At 44.3% G+C, this 22384-nt stretch overlaps 1 protein-coding gene across 1 annotated transcript in view; it reads right to left on the reverse strand.

Annotated features, from left to right (window-relative positions):
- The window catches only part of BICRAL (BICRA like chromatin remodeling complex associated protein), a 121810-nt gene that overhangs the window by 39601 nt on the left and 59825 nt on the right, over positions 1 to 22384 (reverse strand). The window contains exons 2-6 of the mRNA XM_073628439.1: positions 19560 to 19698; positions 19228 to 19273; positions 15432 to 15480; positions 7470 to 7538; positions 2089 to 3702 (exon numbers count right to left, since the gene is read on the reverse strand). Coding sequence (XP_073484540.1) covers positions 2089 to 3702; positions 7470 to 7538; positions 15432 to 15480; positions 19228 to 19268 — 1773 coding nt within the window. The 5' untranslated portion in view covers positions 19269 to 19273; positions 19560 to 19698. The remainder of the gene's footprint in view (positions 1 to 2088; positions 3703 to 7469; positions 7539 to 15431; positions 15481 to 19227; positions 19274 to 19559; positions 19699 to 22384) is intronic.

Below are 22384 nucleotides of genomic sequence, written 5' to 3' on the forward strand. Positions count from 1 at the left end.
TGCCATATACTAGGCTATATGCCTAAGCGCTACCCCAAAAAATACAGGGGAAGGGGGCCACCAACTGGAACCCCCCGTCCGAGGTCCACATATGCGATGTCAACCGAGGCTTCGCACAGGGGGCACCACCGAGGCCCCTCACAGGGGGCACAGACCAAGGCCCCTTCACAGGGGGCACAAAACAGAGCCCCTAACAGGGGGCGCAGACCGGGGCCCCTCACAGGGGGCGCAGACCGGGGGCCCCTCACAGGGGGCGCAGACCGGGGGCTCCTCACAGGGGGCGCAGACCGGGGGCCCCTCACAGGGGGCGCAGACCGGGGGCCCCTCACAGGGGGCAAAAACCAGGGCCCCTCACAGGGGGCAAATACCGGGGCCCCTAACAGGGGGCGCAGACTGGGGGCCCCTCACAGGGGGCAAAAACCAGGGCCCCTCACAGAGGGCGCATACCGGGGACCCTCACAGGGGCGCAAACCGGGTACCCTCACAGGGGCGCAAACCGGGGACCCTCACAGGGGCGCAAACCGGGTACCCTCACAGGGGCGCAAACCGGGGCCACTTACGGGGGGCGCAAACCAGGGCCCCTCACAGGGGGCAAAAACCGGAGCCCCTCACAGGGGGCGAAAACCGGGGCCCCTCTAGGGGGGCAAATACCGGGGGCCATCACAGGGGTCAAATACCAGGACCCCTCACCGAGGGCACATTCTGGGGCCCCACACAGGGGGCACAAACCGGGGCCCCGCACTGGGGCACAGACCAGGGCCCCTCACAGGGGCACAGATCGGGGCCCCTCACAGGGGCGCCGATCCAGGAGGCCACAGAAGCCGTGGCCCAGTAGGCCGCAAAAGCCGCGGGCTAAATCTTCGCCCGCTGCAAGCACATGCCCGCGGGGGGACCGGACCGCCCGAAGGGCCAGCCCGGTTGGTAGGCCGCAAAGCCGCGGCCTAAACTTTCGGACCTCCAAGCAGGTAGGCCCTAAATTTTCAGCCGCTGGTTGCGAGTGCGGTAGGCCGCAAAGCTGGCAACCACTCACCTCCCAGGCTCAACTAAATGCCCCCCCCAGTACCAACCCAAAGGTGGAAAAGGGGGACCATGTCTACAAAGCCCCTAGGCCGGGAGCCTGGGCCTCACCTGGGATAGGGGGGGGAGGGGGGAAGGAAGGAAGGGGGGTGGAGGAGAACCCTGGAGGGACCGACCACCCCAGGGAGTACCCGTGCCCCACACCACCCTGGGGAAGGAGAGGAGGGGAGCCCTTACTTACCTCTCCAGCAAAAAAGTGCGGGTAACGCTCCCAGACAGATCCTCCTCGCCACCGAAGTGGGGGGGCTGTCGGCCATGAGGAACGCTGTGACACAGGCCGAGACCCGGTCATATGCGACCTCGCGAGACATTTAAATCGCAGGGCCAGCCCCTCTCCAGTGGGGCTATGTTGTGGCTGACCTAGCGCGTAGCTGTGGTCTGCGCAAGCTCGCTGGCCAGACTGGGGTGACCACTGGATCAAGCGTCCAGCCCGTCGCCCAGCCCGGAAGTTGATTGTAGATCTCCCCGGAAAAAATCCAGGAAAAAGAGAAAATAACAAACAACAAAAAAAATCCCAGGACTAGAGATCCCAGTAGGGAACTAGGTCCTTACTCCTGACTAGGCAGAAAGAAACTGAATACCTAGAGCAGGGAGGGGGTTATATACTGATGGAGGACAGCCCATGGGTGTAGCCAGGGGTTGTTTTTTTTTTTCTGCCTAGTCCTACTCCTGCGGAGATGATATAACTCCTTCCGTTCTGAATAAAGAAGGCTGTGTCTGTCAATGAATGAATGCACGTCTTTGTACCTGTTGTATACTTAAATTCTATAATAAAAATATTGAACACGAAAAATAGCATACCATATGAGAAACATTGTATTTGCAGTCATCCAAACATTTCAAACACAAACACAGTTTTTTGCTTGGGGGCTGTGGAAGGTGTAAAATCCATCTTACAATGGGAAAGAACCCCAATCAAAGAGAAATTTAACATATTTTTTATGGATCACTTTAAAAATATTTTAAACTAAAAACACCTCAGAATAATAACAGAGCTTCACTATGCCTTACCTGGTTAAGGGAAAATGCCTGCTGAGAAGCTGTTTTGGGACTTAAACTGCTGCTGGTTTGAGAACTGGAGGACTGAAGATGAGTTTCATTCATTGCAGTTTGTGCTCTGTTCTGTTCCTGCTCTGTTATGTAACTATCCGTTCCTCGTGGAAATCCTACTCCAGTTCGCTGAAGTCCGGCTCCAGAACTTACAATGGTGAAGCGGTTTCCAGATGGCATATTTGAGCAACTAGATGACGCAGAAGAGATGCCTGATCTTCCTAGAATGGTGGTGCTTTGACCAGGAGACAAATGCAGTAGTGTAGGAGACAGCTGGGCCATCTGCCCTCCCACACTTTGGGATGGTCCATGGTTCAAAATGACTTGACCTCCAGAACTTGTAAATGACTGTCCAGGAACAATTTGCACAGATGTACCTGGACTATGTAACATTTGCCCTGGATACTGCTGACTAGGCCTAACCATACCTGTTGAGTTTCTGTTCATCAACATGTGTTCAGCAGGAACCTGTTGAGAACCCAGATGGGATTGCTGTGTCTGTGCGAGTTGGTGGTTAATGGCCTGGATTTGCTGCATTGAATGGTTATTTAGTGAAAGGCCAGCGGGAATGATAAATTGGCTTGGATGACAGTGTTGTTGACCAACTGGAGAATGAATGACAATGCTACCACCACCTGGCTGCTGACTGGATGGTTTACGAGAACATTGCTGGTTTACTGGCATTTGTTGACTCATTGAGGAACTTTGGGCTGCTGTGACGAACGGGATACCTTGATGTCCATGATGATGTTGTACATGACTAACACTGTAAGGTACCTGCTGTCCTACTTGTACTGGCTTAGGCTGAATATTTATGTGAGCTTTGTTAGAATTTGGTGCTGGTCCTCTGTGAATAATAATATTATGAACAGGTAAAGATGCTTGAAAATTGCCACTACTGAATGGAACCGGTTGTCCTGCTGGACTTGTGTTTGGACTTCCAAAGACGGCATTGCCATTTGGTGTCTGTCTTTGTAATACAAGTCCCCCACTAGCATTGTGAGGTACTTGTTGTCCACCTTTGAGTATAATTTGGGAACCATCAAGATTATTTATAGTCATTACTGGAGATTGACTATTAATGGAGCCAATTACATGGATCTGCCCAGAACGGCCATGGCCACTATTTGGCATCTGCTGGCCAGGAATAATTCCAACATGTTGCATAAAACCATGCTGCACACCTACAGTGTTTCCTGCAAATGATGCACCTAACTGCTGTGGAACTACAGGCACATGGGTCACTCCTACGGGATGTAATGTTTGGCCTGAGTAACTAGGATCAGTGTTGGCCTGAGTAAACGATGCTGATGAATGAGCGTGAAATGGAACATTAGGAAACTGTTGGCCAGATTCTATGCTGGCATCCAAGTAAGCCTCTTCTGCCAATATCTGTTCTGTGATGTTGGCCTCCTGCAATGACTTCTGTAGGATGTCCTCAGTGAGGTCTGGCATAGGGGATGGTTCAAGATCACCTTCAAAGTACTGAATGTTAGTAGACATTTCCATTCCATCTTTGGATTCTTCTTCCTCTGGGCTGTGTGCAGTTTTAGCAGATGATTTAGCATCAGCAAGCTAAGGAAAAAGCATGTGGAGGGTTAGATAGAGCGCAGCAAAAAAAATGAAAGATATTCATCAGGAGGTGTGTTTTCTGGGGTTCATTTAAAGATATGCATAACGAACATAAATGTGCCAATTCCATGCTAAGATCAAAAAATATTTTTTAAAAAAACGTTTAGAGGGAAGAGTGCAGATTCTGATCATAGCAACCAGGAACTCATAATGTACACTCCCGCTTCAATGTCCAGCTTATAAACCAGCCTATCATGGATTTATACACTATATTACCAAAAGTATTGGGACACCTGCCTTTTAATGCACATGAACTTTAATGGCATCCCAGTCTTAGTCCATAGGGATTCAATATTGAGTTGGCCCACCAATGTTTGACCATTCTTCCAGAAGCGCATTTGTGACGTCAGGCACTGATGTTGAATGGAAAGGTCTGTCTGGCAATCTCCGCTAAAATTTATCCCAAAGGTGTTCTATCGGTTGAGGTCAGAACTCTGTGCAGGCCATTCAAGTTCCTCCACCCCAAACTCGTTCATCCATGTCTTTATGGACCTTTGTGCACTATTGCGCAGTCATGTTGGAACAGGAAGGGGCCATCCCCAAATTGTTTACACAAAGTTGGGAGCATGAAATTGTCCGAAATGTCTTGGTATGCTGACGCCTTAAGAGTTCCCTTCACTGTAACTAAGGGGCCAAGCCCAACTCCTGAAAAGCAACCCCACACCATAATCCCCATCCACCAAATGATTTGGAGGGGTGGCCCAATACTATTGCCAAGTGAATGAGCGAGTTTGGGGTGGCAGAACTTGACTGCCCTGCACAGAGTCCTGACCTCAACCTGATAAAACACCTTAGGGATTAATTAGAAGGGAGACTGCGAGCCGGGCCTTCTCATCCAACATCAGTGCCCAACCTCACAAAAGCGCTTCTGGAAGAATGGTCCAACACTCCTAAACCTTGTGGACAGCCTTCCCAGAATAATTGAAGCTGTTATAGCTGCAAAGGGTGGGCCAACTCAATATTGAACCCTACAGAGTAATGCCCCGTACACACGGTCGGACTTTGTTCGGATATTCCGACAACAAAATCCTAGGATTTTGTCTTGCATACACATGGTCACACAAAGTTGTCGGAAAATCCGATCATTCTGAACGCGGTGACGTAAAACATGTACGTCCGGACTATAAACGGGGCAGTGGCCAATAGCTTTCATCTCTTTATTTATTCTGAGCATGCGTGGCACTTTGTCCGTCAGATTTGTGTACACACGATCGGAATTTCCGACAACGGATTTTGTTGTCAGAAAATTTTATATCCTGCTCTCAAACTTTGTTTGTCGGAAAATCCGATGGAAAATGTGTGATGGAGCCTACACACGGTAGGAATTTCCGACAACAAGGTCCTATCACACATTTTCCGTCGGAAAATCCGACCGTGTGTACGGGGCATAAGACTGGGATGCCATTAAAGTTCATGTGCTTGTAAAGGCAGGCGTCTTAATACTTTTGGTAATATAGTGTATATAAAGTATTGCTTCTAGGAATAGTCATTCTAAAAAAATTTGAATTTTATTTCTTTAAGGGCGATGGAGCAAAAGACAAATCCTAAGTGGATCATTTCAATACACTTCGCCAGAGGAGCCTTCATATTTAAGAAAACTAAATGTTGCTATACCCTTAACAATCTTCTTATGCTCCATATGTACTGTATGTGCAAAGGATTAATAATGCAAGTTTGTCCAAGGATTGTCTTTGTGTATCATCAAGCCACCATAGTTCTCTAGACACTAACCACCTTCTAGCTGACATACAATAGAGAAACCTCCCATATGTACACATCAGTGCTCTACAAGCATGAAGAATGTATGTGCTATGTTAGGAGCATAAATAGAAATTCCACTATGTAGGCATCATGTGATGTCTGTCTCTCTGACTAAGTCCACTCTATATTTGCTTTATCTGTGCTTCTGCCCTGTGTGTGTGTGACTGGAATCACATCAAAATACATGCCATGTTCCCATGCGATTCCCTCGCGTTCCTGTGCGGTGCAATTTTGCAGCCCATCCATTTGAATGGGCTCCAAATCGCACTGAAATGCAGAAAAAGTAGTGTTCAGAATGCCGCATCAAATTGCATGGTACTGCAGTATCTTGCGATTTGGTGCCCGCAGATTCACTGTGTTTGTGATCTGTGTTTGTGGTGCCATTAACATTACATTGGCAACCGCAGCAGATCGCAAAGGCAGTGCATCTGAGCGCTGTGTGGGAAATGTACAGGCGTCCAGGCAGTGGCGGCCTGTCCATAGAGGGCACACGGGTGTCGCCTCCCCTATCCATGCGTCCAGCCCCCTGATCTACATACCAGTGGGCATCGGGCCATGGATTCCTATGCGGCAGGAAGTTTTTTTTGAAGCACCGGATTAGAGCCAGAGGCTCTAATAGGCTTCAAAAAAAGGGTGAGCTTGGAGCGCAGAGAATTGCGCTCAGAGGCCACCCAGCTGTATGACCATAGCGAATAAATTTTTGCTATTCGCACACTAAAGTTCCTCCCTGCCAATCAGGAGGCAGGTCTCTGAGACCTGTTTCCTAATTGGCCAAAGCTTCAGGCGATCCTATTGGATGACTAGCGCTTTGGCGGAAGAGGAGACATACGGCGGAGGAAGCTGGAGCAGCAAACATTGGAGCCGCCCGTGGGGGTGGGGGGGGGTGCTGTGCCACGTCACAGGGGGGTTGTCTGTTTGCCGCCCCCCCACCAAAGAAGAACCCACCAGCCACCACTGCATCCATGTGTGAACTGCCCTAAACGTGTGTGGTCTGTCTGTGAGCTGTGACTTAGTGTGTTCTCTGTGTATCTGCTCTGTTTGTGTTTAAGGCTCCATTAACACTTGTGCGACTTGTCATGCAACTTTGGACACCAAAGTTGCATGACAAGTCGTTCCCCATGTTTTCCAATGATACCCATTCATATATGTGCGACTTAAAGTTACAGCGACTTTAAAGTAGTTCATGTGCTTCTTCGGTCTGACTTTTATGCAACTTAAAGGAGCTTCAATGTTAACCCTCAAAAGTTGCATGAAAGCTGTACCTGAATGTTATACAATGCAACAGCCCTGCAACAGTTGTCCATTATCACTGGTGAAAGCCAAAGTCGTATCCAAGTCACACCCATCCAAAGTTGCATAAAAGTTGAACTCCAAAGTTAGTGCAACTTTGTTGTACAAGTGTGAATGGAGCTTAACTGGGTGTGCATGCCCTGACAATATGTGTGTGGCTGTGAACTGACTCTCTGACTTTCTTATCTGGGACTACTGTGTGTGTCCCAGAAGATGATGGGGCATTCAGAAATGCTGCGCGACTTGCGCATGCACAACAGGGAAAACAGCTGTGAAGCCTGAAGGTTCCACTGCCGGTTTCCCTTAGTTGCAATGGCGGCACCTGCACTCGAGCCGATTTAGCCTGGGGGGGGGGCGACAATGGGGGCTCCCTGGACAGGTAAGTGTCCTTATTAAACCTCAGCAGCTACAGTATTTGTAGCTGCTGACTTTCAAAAAAAACTTTTTTGAGGGTGGAACAGTAGAGTGCATTTCTGACAAATCAACAGGTATTTGTACTTGCAGGGGTTTTAAAGGAATATAACACAGAGAAATGTGCATGCGTTGCAGAGATGTATGGGATGTCAAAAATAAGACTATAGATTTTTTTTATAGCTCCTATATTTCTGATCACTGTTGTTCAAAATTAGAACCTTTCATTTTCTCTAATTTATACTTACACTAGCATTGGCAAAAATAGAGTTTGAATTAGAAGCTGAAAAATCTGCATCCGTTAATTCATCAGCATCCTGTTAAGTGAAACAAAGAACAGTTCATTTAGGGTAAAAGATTTAAAACATTTTTCACATCTCAAAAGTTAAAGGATATGTAAAGGTTTGTTAAAAAAAAAAAAAAAGTCATACTTACCTCCTCTGTGCAGTTGGTTTTGCACAAAGTGGCCCCGATCCTCCTCATCTGGGGTCCCTCAGCGATGCTCCTGGCTCCTCCCCCTTCTCTAGTGCCCCGTTGGAGAGCCGCTCTCCCTTGGGCACTTCTGCAGAACTCAGCCCCATCCCCGGCTCCCGCGTCATTGGAATTGATTGACAGCAGCGGGAGCCAATGGCTGCGCTGCTATCAATCTATCCAATCAGGACCTGAGTCACCAGCTTGAGCTGCTGTGCTCATCCCCGTCGCTGGAAAGACCGGGTTCAGGTAAGTAAAAGGAGACTCTGGGGGCTTTCAATGCAATACAACTAACGTTCTACAAGTATAATGGAGAGGTATATGTAGGCTGCCATTGCTGACCTACACCTGTAAATGTTAGTTACTTTACTGTCTGTGAGTTCAAGACAATATTGCACAGGACAAGCATGCAGCAAGTGAAATCAGAGGAGAGTCAGACCAGATTTGAATACTCTGTAAGGTTAGTGACACAAAAAGGAAGCCATCAGACCAGGATGATAGACAAACAACCAGAATTTTTAGGGGGAAAAGTCAGTAATAGATGCCTACGTATTCCTTCAGTACAAGTTTGTTTTAAAATAATACTTTTCAAGTGAAAAGGAGTAAAAAAAAGTTGGTAGCATGATCATACTTGTCCCATGACTATGACAGGAACCTTTTGGAAAACTTTGTTTGGATGTCTCCTCACCCTTCAAAGTAAAATTATGGAGAGGCCATAGACAGTCAAGTATTTCCATATTTTTAACTAACAGTAAAAAATCATAAAAAATCCCCACTGACCTTTTAGCTGCACACATTGTGAAGAAATTTTTAATATAACAGAAGCACTAAAGTTGTTTAAAGTGTTACTAAACCCACAACAGTAAAATCAGTCTGTATATGCAGCATAGCATGCTTGTTATACTCACTATGGAACCCCAGCACTGTCTATCTGGGGAAGGCCACTTACACAGGCAGGGTAGCCGACCTGCAAATGCTCAGTTGTGTCTTATATGCTGGAGAGAACATTTACTTGTTCTCAGAGCTAGCCAGGTCACATGATATTGACATCACACATGTGGGCGTGTATATAGGTTGTAGTGGAAATCTCCTCCTACCTGAACTCTCAGCATTGGAGAAACTCTGCAGTTTATCATGTAACCATGGTATACAGATCATCCAAAAAGTTATATAGTGGCAGAATTTAATCAGAAGGGTGGACTCCGTCAAGCGGATCAGACTGCTTAATTATATTCTTTTTTTTAATTCTATTCTATTCCTTTCTATTCCTTTCTATCCTATTCTATTCTATTCCATTCTATTCTGTTCTTTGATTTTCTATCTTATTTTGTTCTGTTTTACTCTATTATATTCTATTATTTTATTTTCTGTTATATTCTTTTCCATCCTATTATTTTTCTATTCTATTCCTTTACTTTCTATTCTATTTTATTTTCTTTGGAAATTGGAAAACTATTCGAATTCAAAAACTATTTGAAATCGATCCAATTTCTAATTCAAAAATTTGAATCGTTTCGAATATGAATAAACAAAACAAATTCCGAAAATGAATTAAACAGATTAAACTAATTTAACTAAACAAATTTATGTAGATAACGAATCGAAACAAAACAAAACACATTTTTTCGTTCTAGACATGTCTATATAAAAGTCCAGTAAAGAGGCACTGTCACATTTTTCTTCAGTTGCATGTGTTCGCTAAATGTAAATGCATTTTTACAAACAAAAAATCAAAATTTTTACGTAAGTTTAAGATTTTGTATCGGGCTGCATTCATAGCCGTCACAGCCCTGGTTTAGAGGCTCAGCTCTCCCTGCTCCTCCTTTCTTCCCAGCAGTGACCCACCTGCTCAGCTAAGCTGCTGAGAGAACAACCTGAAAAACCTCAATGCTTCTGTTGTGAATGTTGAGGATGAATTGCTCCACAGTCACTTAAATTAAGGTGACCTTATATGCCATAGCACAGGGGTGGGAAACTGCAGCCCTCCAGGTGTTGTGGAACTACATGTCCCATGAGGCATTGCAAGACTGACAGTTACAAGCATGACTCTCAGAGGAATGATGGTAAGACTGATAGTTACTTTTAGAGGCAGAGGCATGCTGGGACTTGTAGTTGTCCACCTATGCCATAGGGGGCCGCAGTTGTCCACCTATGCCACAGCACATGGAAAGCATGAAGCAGACACTTAGCCTAGCCTTTTTCAGATCACAGAGATATTTAAATAACTCAAAATCTCAGCAAAGGATTTACCCAAGTGCACACTATCACCTTTAAAGTGGTTGTTAAGCCACTCTAACCTGTATACACCATCAGCACTGCCTCCTATTGTAGTATCCTCCTCTGTATGTGATTTATAAAAACAAATCCTGCAAATACCTAATTTCACAGCTGAGATTGCGATCACGTGACTGGCCAGCTTTCTCCTTTCCTCCTCTGAGAGATGCATTGGGCGGGGCTGAGATTCCCCTGCTGATGTCAGCCTGGAGGAGTGGAGGGGGAGAGGAGGAGAGAGCTGGCTGGTCATGTGATCGCAATCTCAGCTCTTAAATGAGGTATTTACAGCATTTATATTTATAAATATTTATAAATCATTCAGAGAGGGGGACACTGCAATAGGAGGAAGTGCTGATGGTGTACACAGGTTAGTGTTAAGAGAGCAGCAGGAGGGGCGGCTCACACACAGACAGAGAGGGGAAGGGGAAGGAGGACACAGGAGCAGAGAGGAGAGCAGATAGCAGGCTGCTGATGACGGAGGCACGTAAACTGACCACGGTGTCGGGGCTCAGCAGCCAATCCATCATACACCGTGGTCAGTTTAAAGAGGGGAGGAGAGAAACTGGCAGGATCAGCCAGGTTTTTAAGGTGTTATATAACTATAACATGCTTACATAACTATAACATATATAACTATAACATGCTTTAACCTGTCATATGACGGCGGAGCGGTGCGGCTCTTATTCTGGGCCACCGTCATATGACGGCAGCTGATTCACACAGGGCATGCGCGCGATCGCGGGCGCGCAGCCCTGCACTGTCGGTGGCGGCGTGTCCCCAAGACACAGCGCATCACCGACAGGGGTGAACAGCCATTGGGCATGGCTGTTCACCATGTGATCGGCCGCGATTACGTCACGGCCGATCACAAATGGGTGTTCCCCCGCTTTAGACCACGCATGCGCACGATCGGGAGCGCGCAGCGCGGTCATGTTGGTGGCGGCGTGTTCCCAGGAACACTGCTCGTCACCGACAAGGGTAAACAGCCAAAGGCTGGCGGATGTTTACCACGTGATTGGCTGTGATCCATTCACAGCCGATCACTAAATGTAAACATAGACCGGTTACTAGCTGTTACCGGCTCTTCTCTCCTCACACACTGTTTCCTGTGTGAGGAGAGAAAAGCCAGGAGCAGTGAGTTACCAATCTATGTGTGTATTGTAGTTTACTGCACCAACACAAAAAAGAGAACCTGTCACATCTCCCCTCCCCCCTGTTACAGCTGTCACCCAACAGCCACATCAGTCACCACATCAGTGCTTATAAAAGTGCACCTGTCACCCATCAGTGCCCACAAAGTGCACCTGTCACTCATCAGTGCCCACAAAGTGCACCTGTCATCGTCAGAGACGTCAGAGACTGCCATCAGCGGTGCACCTGTCACCCATCAGTGACCATCGCCAGTCACCACCATCAGTGACCGTCATCAGTGACCCATCCGTGACCCTCACCTGTCACCTATTGGTCCCATAAAGTGCACCAGTCACCATCAGAGACTGCCATCAGTGACTGTCACCCATCACCTGTCACCCACCAGTAACCGTCACCCATCACCCACCAGTGACCGTCACCCGTCACCTGTCACCCACCAGTGACCGTCACCCACCAGTGTCCGTCACACGTCGCCTGTCACCCATCAGTGACCGTCACCTGCTACCCATCACCTGTCGCCCATTAGTGACACCCATCACCTGTCGCCCATCAGTGACCGTCACCTGTCACCCATCACCTGTCGCCCATCAGTGACCGTCATTTGTCACCCGTCGCACAGCCCATCAGAAAAAATGCCCAAAAGATTCTATAAAAGCGAAGAGGCGTTCCAGATCCGCTCCATGCCTGATGAGAGCAGCGGGGAGTTCTCATCAGATTTAAATGCCAATTCCGATTGTGAATCAAATTCAGCATTTGAACCAATCAATAGTAGTGGATCGGCAAATGAATCAGAGGAAGAATGGATCCCTCCTAAAAGAGCACAGCGCTCTGGAAACCAGGCAGCCACCAGCAATATATCCCAGGATCAAATTCCTAGGCCCAGTACCAGCGCTGCTGCCAGTGATAGACCCCAAAACCAAAGTCCCAGTACCAGAGCTGCCACCAGCGTAAGGCCGCAAGAAATGCCCAGGCCCAGTACCAGCACTGCCGCAGCATCACGCCCAAATGCCAGCACAGGAACTTCAAATCCCCCAACTACTAGCACTGGAGTGCCACGTCCCCCAAGAGCCAGGGCCACTACATATCTCCCAGATGGTCTTGCCAATCCAACATGGCTGCCTTCCGGCTCAGGATCAGCAAGAATTCCCCCTTTCACCGCACAGCTAGGTGTGCAGGCCAATACCCAAATTTTTTCTGAAATTGATTGTTTTCATTTATTTTTGCCCGACACTTTGCTGCAACTCATCATGGACCAGACCAGTTTATATGCCCAGCAGCATATTGCCAACAACCCCCAATCATCATCAAGGATTTGACTCTGGAGGAGTTCAAAGTGTTTATAGGCCTCACCATAAACATGGGGCTTACAAAAAAAATGAAGGACATGCCTATTGGTCCACCCACCCCATCCACCACATGCCCATTTATTCTGCCGTAATGTCCAGGTCCCGATACGAGATGATAATGCACTTTCTTCATTTCAGTGACAACACCCAGTGCCCTCCCCGCAATCATTAATTTCTTTTCCCAACGATTTGCAAAACTTCTACATCAGCTTGCCCCTTTTCAAACACCTATACCTCGCAGAAATCCTGGCCTGTGGAACCTCCAGAAAGAATAGGAAGGACTTCCCACAAGCCATTGTAAATAAGAAATTGCGAAGGGGAGAAAGAGCAACTTTGAAATGCAACGAAGTGCTGGCCTTGAGGTGGAAGGATACCAGGAATGTGTACATGATGTCCACCATCCATGATGACACTACAGTTGAAGTTCAGAGAAGACGAGGTTCCATTGTAAAGCCAAAATGTGTACAAGATTACAATCTGTACATGGGGGGTGGATTTCATTGACCAAATGCTTCAGCCCTATTTAGCAATAAGGAGGTCCCGTTTCTGGTACAAGAAAGTAGCACTCTATTTAATTCATTTGGCCATTTATAATGCCTACATAATTCACACCAAATCCACAGAAAGCCCTGCCCACTTCCTAAAATTCATAGAAGAAGTTGTCCCTCATCTATTATCAAAGACCCCCCCACCAGAAAACCTTTGCTCTGATGCTGTTAGCCGACTTCATGAACGCCACTTCCCAGACCACATTCCAAAATCTGAAGCAGGCTGAAGACGCCAAAAAAGATATGCAGCAATAAAGGATTTCGAAGAGATACCAGCTACCATTGTCCCCTGTGTCCCTCCGAACCCGGCCTTTGGCATTGGTGAATGCTTCAGACTATATCACACATCCCTAACATATTAGCCCATATTCAATAACCATTTCCCCATTTTCATCATCTGTGCTGACCATTTTCCATGCTTCCTCAAATAACCATGCCACTGCCTTCCACATGAACTGACCCTGGTCTGTATTTTGACTATGCCTCTGCCAAACGTTTGGACTGCTTCCACGTGAACTGACCCTGGCCTGTTTTACCAACTACGCTTCTGCCTACTGCTTGAACTGCTTCCATGTGAACTGACCCTGGCCTGTTTTATCAACTACGTTTCTGCCCACCGCTTGGACTGCTTGCACGTGAACTGACCCTGGCCTGTTTTATGGACTATGCTTTTGCCTACCGTTTGGACTGATCTGTTGCCCTGCTACTGTAGTACACAGGGGTCTCACATGTGAGGGGCTCCAGAAATGTTTTTCCGGATGAAGAAAACAATTTTGTTTGTTGTCTCCGGGTTTTGTAATTTCCGGATTAGGGTCTGGAGTCCGGAGGCTTCATAGAGATTTGGGTGGGTCGAAGCCTCTACCCCTGTGCCTCTGTGCACAGGTCTTAGCTAAATGCGGCCCTCATCCTGCTGCTGACTTACTGCTGCCATCCCCCTGCCTGCAGCATAAACTAACCACACCTCTGCCTGCTACCTGGACTATGGAAATAATTAGCTGTAGCAAGAGGCAGTATGTTTATGAAGGGCTGCACAGCGGTACAATAATTAGTGCAGGGAGGTAACGGTGTACCATAACCAATATTATGGCTGTGTTGGCTGTCTCTGCCTGGACAATTTCTATGGACAAATGTTTTGGCTGTGCTGACGATATCCTAGTGCTGACTATAGACAATATTCCTGCCTGCTGCCTGGATAATTACTATTGTTGCTAAGTACATCCCTGCCTGCTGCCTGCTGCCTACACTAATTCTCTCCTCTGGGGACACTACTAAAACCACAGGTAATACTTTTTTTTTTTTACCCTTTCCTCAATAGAATTTATTTTGAGTGTAATTTTTGGTATGTAAATGCTATGTATTAGAAATATAAGGGCCTTCAAAAATAATAGGTTGTCAGGAAATTAGATGTGTAATTTATGCTTGTGGAACGCATGAAGGTGCTACTTCAATGGTGGGCCTCTGTATGTGTTCAGGCTGTGTAAAAGTCTCACACATGTGGTATCGCTATACTCAGGAGGAGTAGCAGAATGTATTTTGGGGTGTCATTTTGCTATGTACATGCTATGTGTTGAAAATATCTTAAAAATGGACAACTTTGTGGAAAAAAAATGCGTTTTTATTTTTTTTCCACATTTTCAAAAAACTTCTGGAAAAAAATGAACCGTTCAAAAGACTCATTATGCCTCAAAGATTGTACGTTGGGGTGTCTGCTTTCCAAAACGGGGTCATTTTGTGGGTATTTCTACTTTCCTGGCTTGTTAGTGTCTCAAGAAATGAGATAGGTCTTCAGTACATCAGGTGTGATCAATTTTCAATGATTTGCACCATAGCTTGTAAACTCTATAACTTTCACAAAAACCAAATAATATACACTAATTAGGGTTATTTTTACCAAAGATATGTAGCTGTATAAATTTTGGCCAAAATTTATGAAGAAATATTACTAATTTGCAAAATTTTATGACAGAAACAAAGAAAAAGGCATTTTTCACCAAATTTTCAGTCTTTTTTTATTTATAGCACAAAAAAGCACAAAAAAAAACCAAAAAAAACACTAGTGATTAAATACCACCGCTTGATTGTACCCATTTGGGTACAGTGTTGCATGACTGAGTAATTGTCATTCAAAGTGTGAGAGCGCTGAAAGCTGAAAATTGGTCCGGGCAGGAAGGGGGTGAAAGTGCCCTGTAGGCAAGTGGTTAAAGGAGCAGGATCCGTTTTTTTTTCAAAAACCCTTAAACTCCTGCCCTCTGCCTTTATACCTAGTAATGTTTGGGATCAAAATCAAAGCTAACAAAAATCCCATAGACTATTTCTGGCACAAGAAAAACACACACACAACAGCCAATAGATGCAAAAATAAAGATACTCTACAGTACATTGATTTGTTTTAATTTGTCATGCACAGCAAAAAACTTACAGATTTATCTCCTGATCCATGTAGATAATAATTCAATGCCTGAGCATCCCTTAAAAAAAAAAGATTTGCACATATTTAAAAACACAATCATTTATATAAAGAATTAACTGTCATTTTTCAGCTATGGTGGGATGCTGATGGGCTGAATTGTCCACCAGCTTCTTAGAACTTTTGAGGACTTGAACAGCTAAACTATCTTGCTAGAGTTCCTAGTTCTTTTAGATGTGTCAATGAGCCTCAATCCCACTGCTGCAAATGAGAACTGCCAATTTTTGAAGATGTATAATCTGCCATGTAAAATGTATGCAGTCTTAAACTCAGGAGCAAAGATTTTGTCCTCCACAGTGAGGGTCCCTTCACACTTTAGCGATTAATTGTGGTGCATGACCACATTTGCATTAAGGTGTGGTATTTTGTCCATAAAGACTCGTACACCCCACTAGTTTTTTTCAACCGCTGGTTTGAAGGAAAAAAAACCTGACAGCCCAGGTTGGAGCCGATGTACTAACAATCCGTTGTTAGTACAGCGATCTCCCCTGCTGAGCTTTTTTGTTCTGACAGGGGTACAGCCCCCCACCAGAACACTTTGGTCAGCGCTCTCAGTCAATGGCTAAGAGTGCTGATTGGGAGCCTTCCACAGGCCTTTTTCGGCTTCTGTTGGACCAACTTCCATACACATGGGCCGAATGTCGGCTGGTTTCTATTGAAGTCAACGGAAAAAGACAGCTGGCAACTCCATAAATCTCAGATATTTTTATTTTGCCATACCAGTCAGTACAAAGACAGTGTCAGACGTGTTTCGGCAATAAGCCTTGCTGTGAACAAGGCTTATTGCTGAAATGTGTCTGGCATTGTCTTTGTACTCACTGGTATGGCAAAATAAAAATATCTGAGGTTTATGGAGTTGCCAGCTGTCTTTTTCCATTGACTATAATGTTTTTTGGTGGATGGGAGGATACCACAGCTTCGGCCCCTGGATTGCAACTTCCAGCTTTATACTAAGGCTCCACTGCTCTGAGTGATGCATCCCTTGTGTTTGAATTATGGTTTCTATTGAACCGGCTGATACCGGCCGACATTTGGCTCGCGTGTGCTAGGCTTTAATGTGCATTGCCGTACATGTTACTGCAATGTTCAGGTAGGAAATCAACATAAAAGAAGCTGGTCGAAGATTCAAGCTACCAGTGTTTAATACAGGGTGATTGCTTGACACTTTTAATTTGGAGCATTTACAATATGAAGAACTACCAAAAACTGCTCACTTTTAGACTGTCTTTCTCTCATTGATATGCAGAATAAATAAACAAGATACATGGTGGGTGAAGGGTGTTGCCTTCTTCAGCTGTGTGTACATTCTGAGTAGAGCGAAACGCGTTGGATGTGGCCATGTGACTTCATCACGCACAGTGCCAGTGAGAGTCTGGTATGAGGAATTGCCTGTTTTGAATGTCCGCAGATACTGCTTTATGTGGCTATAAGGATTTGACCTGTAAGTGTGTACTATATTTAAAAGTTACTTTTAACCCCTTCTAGATGCCAGGAGGCGGGCATTCGGGTCATGTGACTGCTGTGATTGACTGTCACAGCGATCACATGATTGGAAAGCTTCCAATCGCAAGTATGCATTGGGAGCTTTCCGGTCCCCGCTGGTGACTGTGCTGGGATCGCGCAGGGCATGCGCTCTCAGCATAGTTTTGTTAAAAGTTGATGCGTTAAATCCCATCTGCTGAGAGGTCGCATATATGCAAGCAGCTGGGTGAAAGAGGTTAAAAAATTTGACTATGGTCTTCACCTATTATCCCTTTGTTGATTGCCGGTAACATTGATCCGGGATGGATGTGATTCCGGCCTTGAGTACCATCAGAGGCATTTAGATATAACGTGCTACTGACCATTTAACCCTTAATGGTCCACAGTATTTGGTAAGAGGCTTTTGGTTTTATTTTATGCATTTAGAGGTCTTGAAAAACACGTGGCAACATTACAACACTGTAAGGTGGAAGTTTCTGTTCTGATTGTTGTTTTGGATCGGCTTCAAAAAAGGTATGTATACTGATCTCTTCTTTACAGGACTAGATAGGTTAGTGTTAGATTGTGGATGTCTGTAGATGTAGGGAATTTACTGTTAGGGTGGAGGACTGTCCACCACATATATACTGCAGCAGGGCGGCCCAATTCTCAGACACTGCAGGCGCGTGCGCACCCACTGCACTGCAGAGGAGCCGATGCGCGGGTCAAGAGGCCGCGATGTCTGCCGGTCACCTGCGATCGCTCCTCAAAGAGGCGGAACGGGGATCTGCCAATGTAAACAAAGGAGGTCCCCGTCCTGACAGGGGAGTACAGTGTGATCGTCTGTTCCTAGTGATCAGGAACAGCAATCTCTCTGTACTCCCAGTCAGTCAACTCCCCCCACAGTTAAAAGCATCTCCCTAGGACACACTGCCACTTACCTACGCGTTTCGTCTTAAGAAACTTCAAATGGGGTACCCCAGACTTCAAACTCATACCCCAGTTGAAGTCTCCTAAGACAAAACGTGTAGGGTTAATACTCCCGGCCTTGGTCACTTTTACTGCGCTTTTTCTATTTTTGCTGTTGTTTTATTTGTACATTTTAATTGCATATTTCTGGATATCTGTTTTACTTGATACGAATAAATCCCAACATACGGATTTACACTATGTGGAGACTCCTTTTTTTCCCCACATACGTTCCAATGTCCCTTAGAGCTGGAGGAAAGCTCCCAGGAAGCTGATAGCGGTTTGACGCCTTTGAGATCCAGCTGGAGGGGTTACTGTGCAGTCCAGCCCGGGAGTTCCGCTTCAGGTCTCTAATACTACGCCTTACTGACCCACCGCCGTATGGTGAGCTGGGTCCACCACTCCTGGTAAGGGTACCTTTTTCTCCCTTTTGTCCCTACGATGGTGTCAGCACTCCTGGGTGTATACCCACCACCGAATTCATCTACTTTAGAGACTGTTGATTTTAGTTGAAGATATCTCCTCAGTTCTTCCTCCCAATCATTATCACATTTTGGGACTTATATATTGCCATTTACTATTCATTTACACATTGTTCTACTTATGCTTTTGCTTGTTTCTATTAGTCATCTAAATTTTTTTGGTTTGCACTTCATTGCATTGAACTATATATATATATATATATATATATATATATATATATTTATATATATATATATATATATATATATATATATATATATATATATATATATATATATGTTTGTTTGCACTTACCTGTAATATATAATATTTATTTATAATACATGTAATACTTGATGGTAGTCTGTAGCGGGCAACTTACTGTTACATGATATTATTTCCCTCACTTTGCCTCACTGTGTTTACATAATATTCACACATGTATGTATTTGAGAGAAACTACTTGTCTCAGGTAGCCTCATCTTTTTATTTTTAGCGCCACACTTTCAGTTTTACATTTTCATCACAATTAGTCATATTGTTGTGCTGGCTGCGTTTTTGTACCATAGGTTGGCGCAGTATTTTATATATTTAAATTTTATTTGGGTACAGCGTCACACGCCCCCGCAATTGTCAGTAAAACTAACGCAGTCCCGTATCGCAAAAAATGGCCTGGTCAATAAGGGTGTAAATCCTTCCGGGGCTGCTGTGGTTAACTAAGTATTTCGGTAATAAGCCTTGATTTTATGTTAATAACAGAATTAATTTCTCTCAGGTAACTGGAAACCCTAATAGTAAACAGACATGTAGAGATAAATTACAACAATGATATGCACATAGTAAACAGTACACTTACCCAATAAAATCGAGAAGCCCAGCGTCATCATCATCGTCCATGTCAGCTACATAAAAAAATGCACTTTCCTTTAATGCATGCATATTTACGTCAAAATTCGTTCTCTTATAAAACTGGACGAAGACAATTATGTTCAAATGTAAACTTCTTTACAATCTTGGCAGATGTTCTAACAATATGAATAGTAAGATGCAACGTGTAAAAATTATGTCAGAGAAAGCTCAGGCGTCTGCAAATCCTTAAGCACTGGTCAGAATAAACTCCATTGGACAGCTTAATTGGTAAAATAAATAAAGACAAACATTTTTTACTTCATTAATTGCAGAAAGTACCTTGTATTCCAAAGCTTTAGCACAGCTTTTCCACATGCCAATCATAAGAGACTCCATTTGAAAATGAAGTCAGCACAATCATTGTAACAAATAAAGACTCTTCTGCCCCTTTATAATATTGACTTGCATGTCAAGAAACCTGTAACAAAAAAAGGAAAAGTTAAGAAATAATTTTTTTTTTTAATTTGAAGTGGAAGGCTATTTTTTTTTTACATTTCCCGATCCCCCCTCTTTTAATGATGGGTGTAAAATATATATATATATATATATATATATATATATATATATATATATATATATATATACTGTATATATACAGTTGTGCTCATAAGTTTACATACCCTGGCAGAATTTATGATTTCTTTGCCATTTTTCAGAGAATATGAATGATAACACAAAAACTTTTCTTTCACTCATGGTTAGTGTTAGGCTGAAGCCATTTATCAGCAATCAACTGTGTTTACTCTTTTTTAAAACATAATGACAACAGAAACTACCCAAATGACGCTGATCAAAAGTTTACATACCCCAATTCTTAATACCGTGTATTGCCCCCTTTAACATCAATGACAGCTTGAAGTCTTTTGCGGTATTTGTGGATGAGGCTCTTTATCTTCTCAGATGGTAAAGCTGCCCATTCCGCGTGGCAAAAAGTCTCCAGTTCCTGTAAATTCTTGGGCTTTCTTGCATGAACTGCATGTTTGAGATCTCCTCAGAGTGGCTCACTGATATTGAGGTTAGGAGACTGAGATGGCCACTTCAGAACCTTCACTTTATTCTGCTGTAGCCAATGACAGGTCGACTTAACCTTGTGTTTTGGATCATTGTCATGTTGGAATGTCCAAGTACGTCCCATTTCCTGTGCCTTTGTAGCTCACACATCCCCAAAACATCAGCGATCCACCTCTGTGTTTCACAGTAGGAATGGTGTACCTTTCATCATAGGCCTTGTTGACTCCTCTCCAAATGTAGCGTTTATGGTTGTGGACAAAAAGCTCAATTTTGGTCTCATCACTCCAAATTACTTTGTGTCAGAAAGTTTTAAGGCTTGTCTTTGTGCTGTTTGGTGTATAGTAGGTGGGATACTTTGTGGCATTTGTGTAGTAATGGCTTTCTTCTGGTGACTCGACCATGCAGCCCATCTTTCTTCAAGTGCCTCCTTATTGTGCATCTTGCAACAGCCACACCACATGTTTTCAGAGAGTCCTGTATTTCACCTGAAGTTATTTGTGGATTTTCTTTGCATCCCGAACAATTTTCCTGGCAGTTGGCTGAAATTTTAGTTGGTCTACCTGACCGTGGTTTGGTTTCAATAGAACCCCTCATTTTCCACTTCTTGATTAGAGTTTGAACACTGCTGATTGGCATTTTCAATTCTTTGGATATCTTTTTATATCCCTTTCCTGTTTTATACAGTTCAACTACCTTTTCCCACAGATCCTTTGACAATTCTTTTGCTTTCCCCATGACTCAGAATCCAGAAACGTCAGTGCAGCACTGGATGAAAGATGCAAGGATCTGTCAGGAGTCCAGAAACACATTGACCTTTTATACACACACTAATTACAAGCAAACAGATCACATGTGAGGATGGTTACCTTTAATAGCCATTCAAACCCCTTTGTGTCAACTTGTGTGCATGTTATCAGGCCAAAATCACCAGGGTATGTAAACTTTTGATCTGGGTCATTTGGGTAGTTTCTGTTGTCATTATGATTATGAAAAGAGTAAACACAGTTGATTACTAATAAATAGCTTCAGCCATTCACTAACCATGAGTGAAAGAAAAGTGTTTGTGTTATCATTCATATTCTCTGAAAAATGGGCAAGAAATCATAAATTCTGCCAGGTTATGTAAACTTAGGAGCACAGGTGTATATATATATATATATATATATATATATATATATATATATATATATATATATATATATATATATATGGCTTTTTTTCTCAGAGAATAGGTGCAGGAACTCTCCCTTCTGAGTCACTTCTTGCCTCTGCCCCCTTCCCACCCCTGGGCATCGTCCCTTGTTTCCATCCCTTACCCATTTTGTGGTGCAAAGTAATTTGTATGGAATTTGTTATCGGCAACAAGCAATAAAATCGACCCCCCAGCAACAATACACCCCCGTCTTCCCAGAAAAAATAAGCCCCTGCAACGAAATACCACCCGAGCAACAATGGACCTTAAAAAGCCAATCTCAATAGACTCCTTCCTCAACAGTAGATCTTTTTCCTGGCAACAATTGACCCCCAGCAACATAATTCCCCCCAGCAACAATAGATCCCCCCAGCAACAATAGACCACCACACAAAAATAGATTTCCTCCAGCAACAATAGATCCCCCAGCAGCCAGCCTCAATAGACCTTCCAGCACACCCCAGCACACTTTGCCATTACCTAAATTCAGTAATGGGGGTGCTGGCACTGCATCCCCCTCTATATATATATATATATATATATATATATATATATATATATATATATATATTATAAAAGACACCAGTCCATCTAGTTCAGCCAATAAAAGGGAAAAAAAATACATACAATCTTATATACACAATCCTATACCCACAGTTGATCCAGAGGAAGGCAAACCCCCCTCCCCCCCAGCAAGGCATGATTTAATTTGCCCCAGCGGGGAAAAAATTGCTTCATGATATTCGGATATTACCTGGATCAACTTTACCTATAAATGAACTATATTCTAGGAAAGTACTCATTTTTAGCTAATCCCATTGATGTAAAGAAGCTCTTGTGAAACACTGGACCCAAGCTTAATTCTTGTTCTCGTAATAAAATTCAACAATAGCCTGACCTT

Source organism: Aquarana catesbeiana, linkage group LG04 (genome assembly GCF_042186555.1).
Source record: "Aquarana catesbeiana isolate 2022-GZ linkage group LG04, ASM4218655v1, whole genome shotgun sequence".
Taxonomy (NCBI): domain Eukaryota; kingdom Metazoa; phylum Chordata; class Amphibia; order Anura; family Ranidae; genus Aquarana; species Aquarana catesbeiana.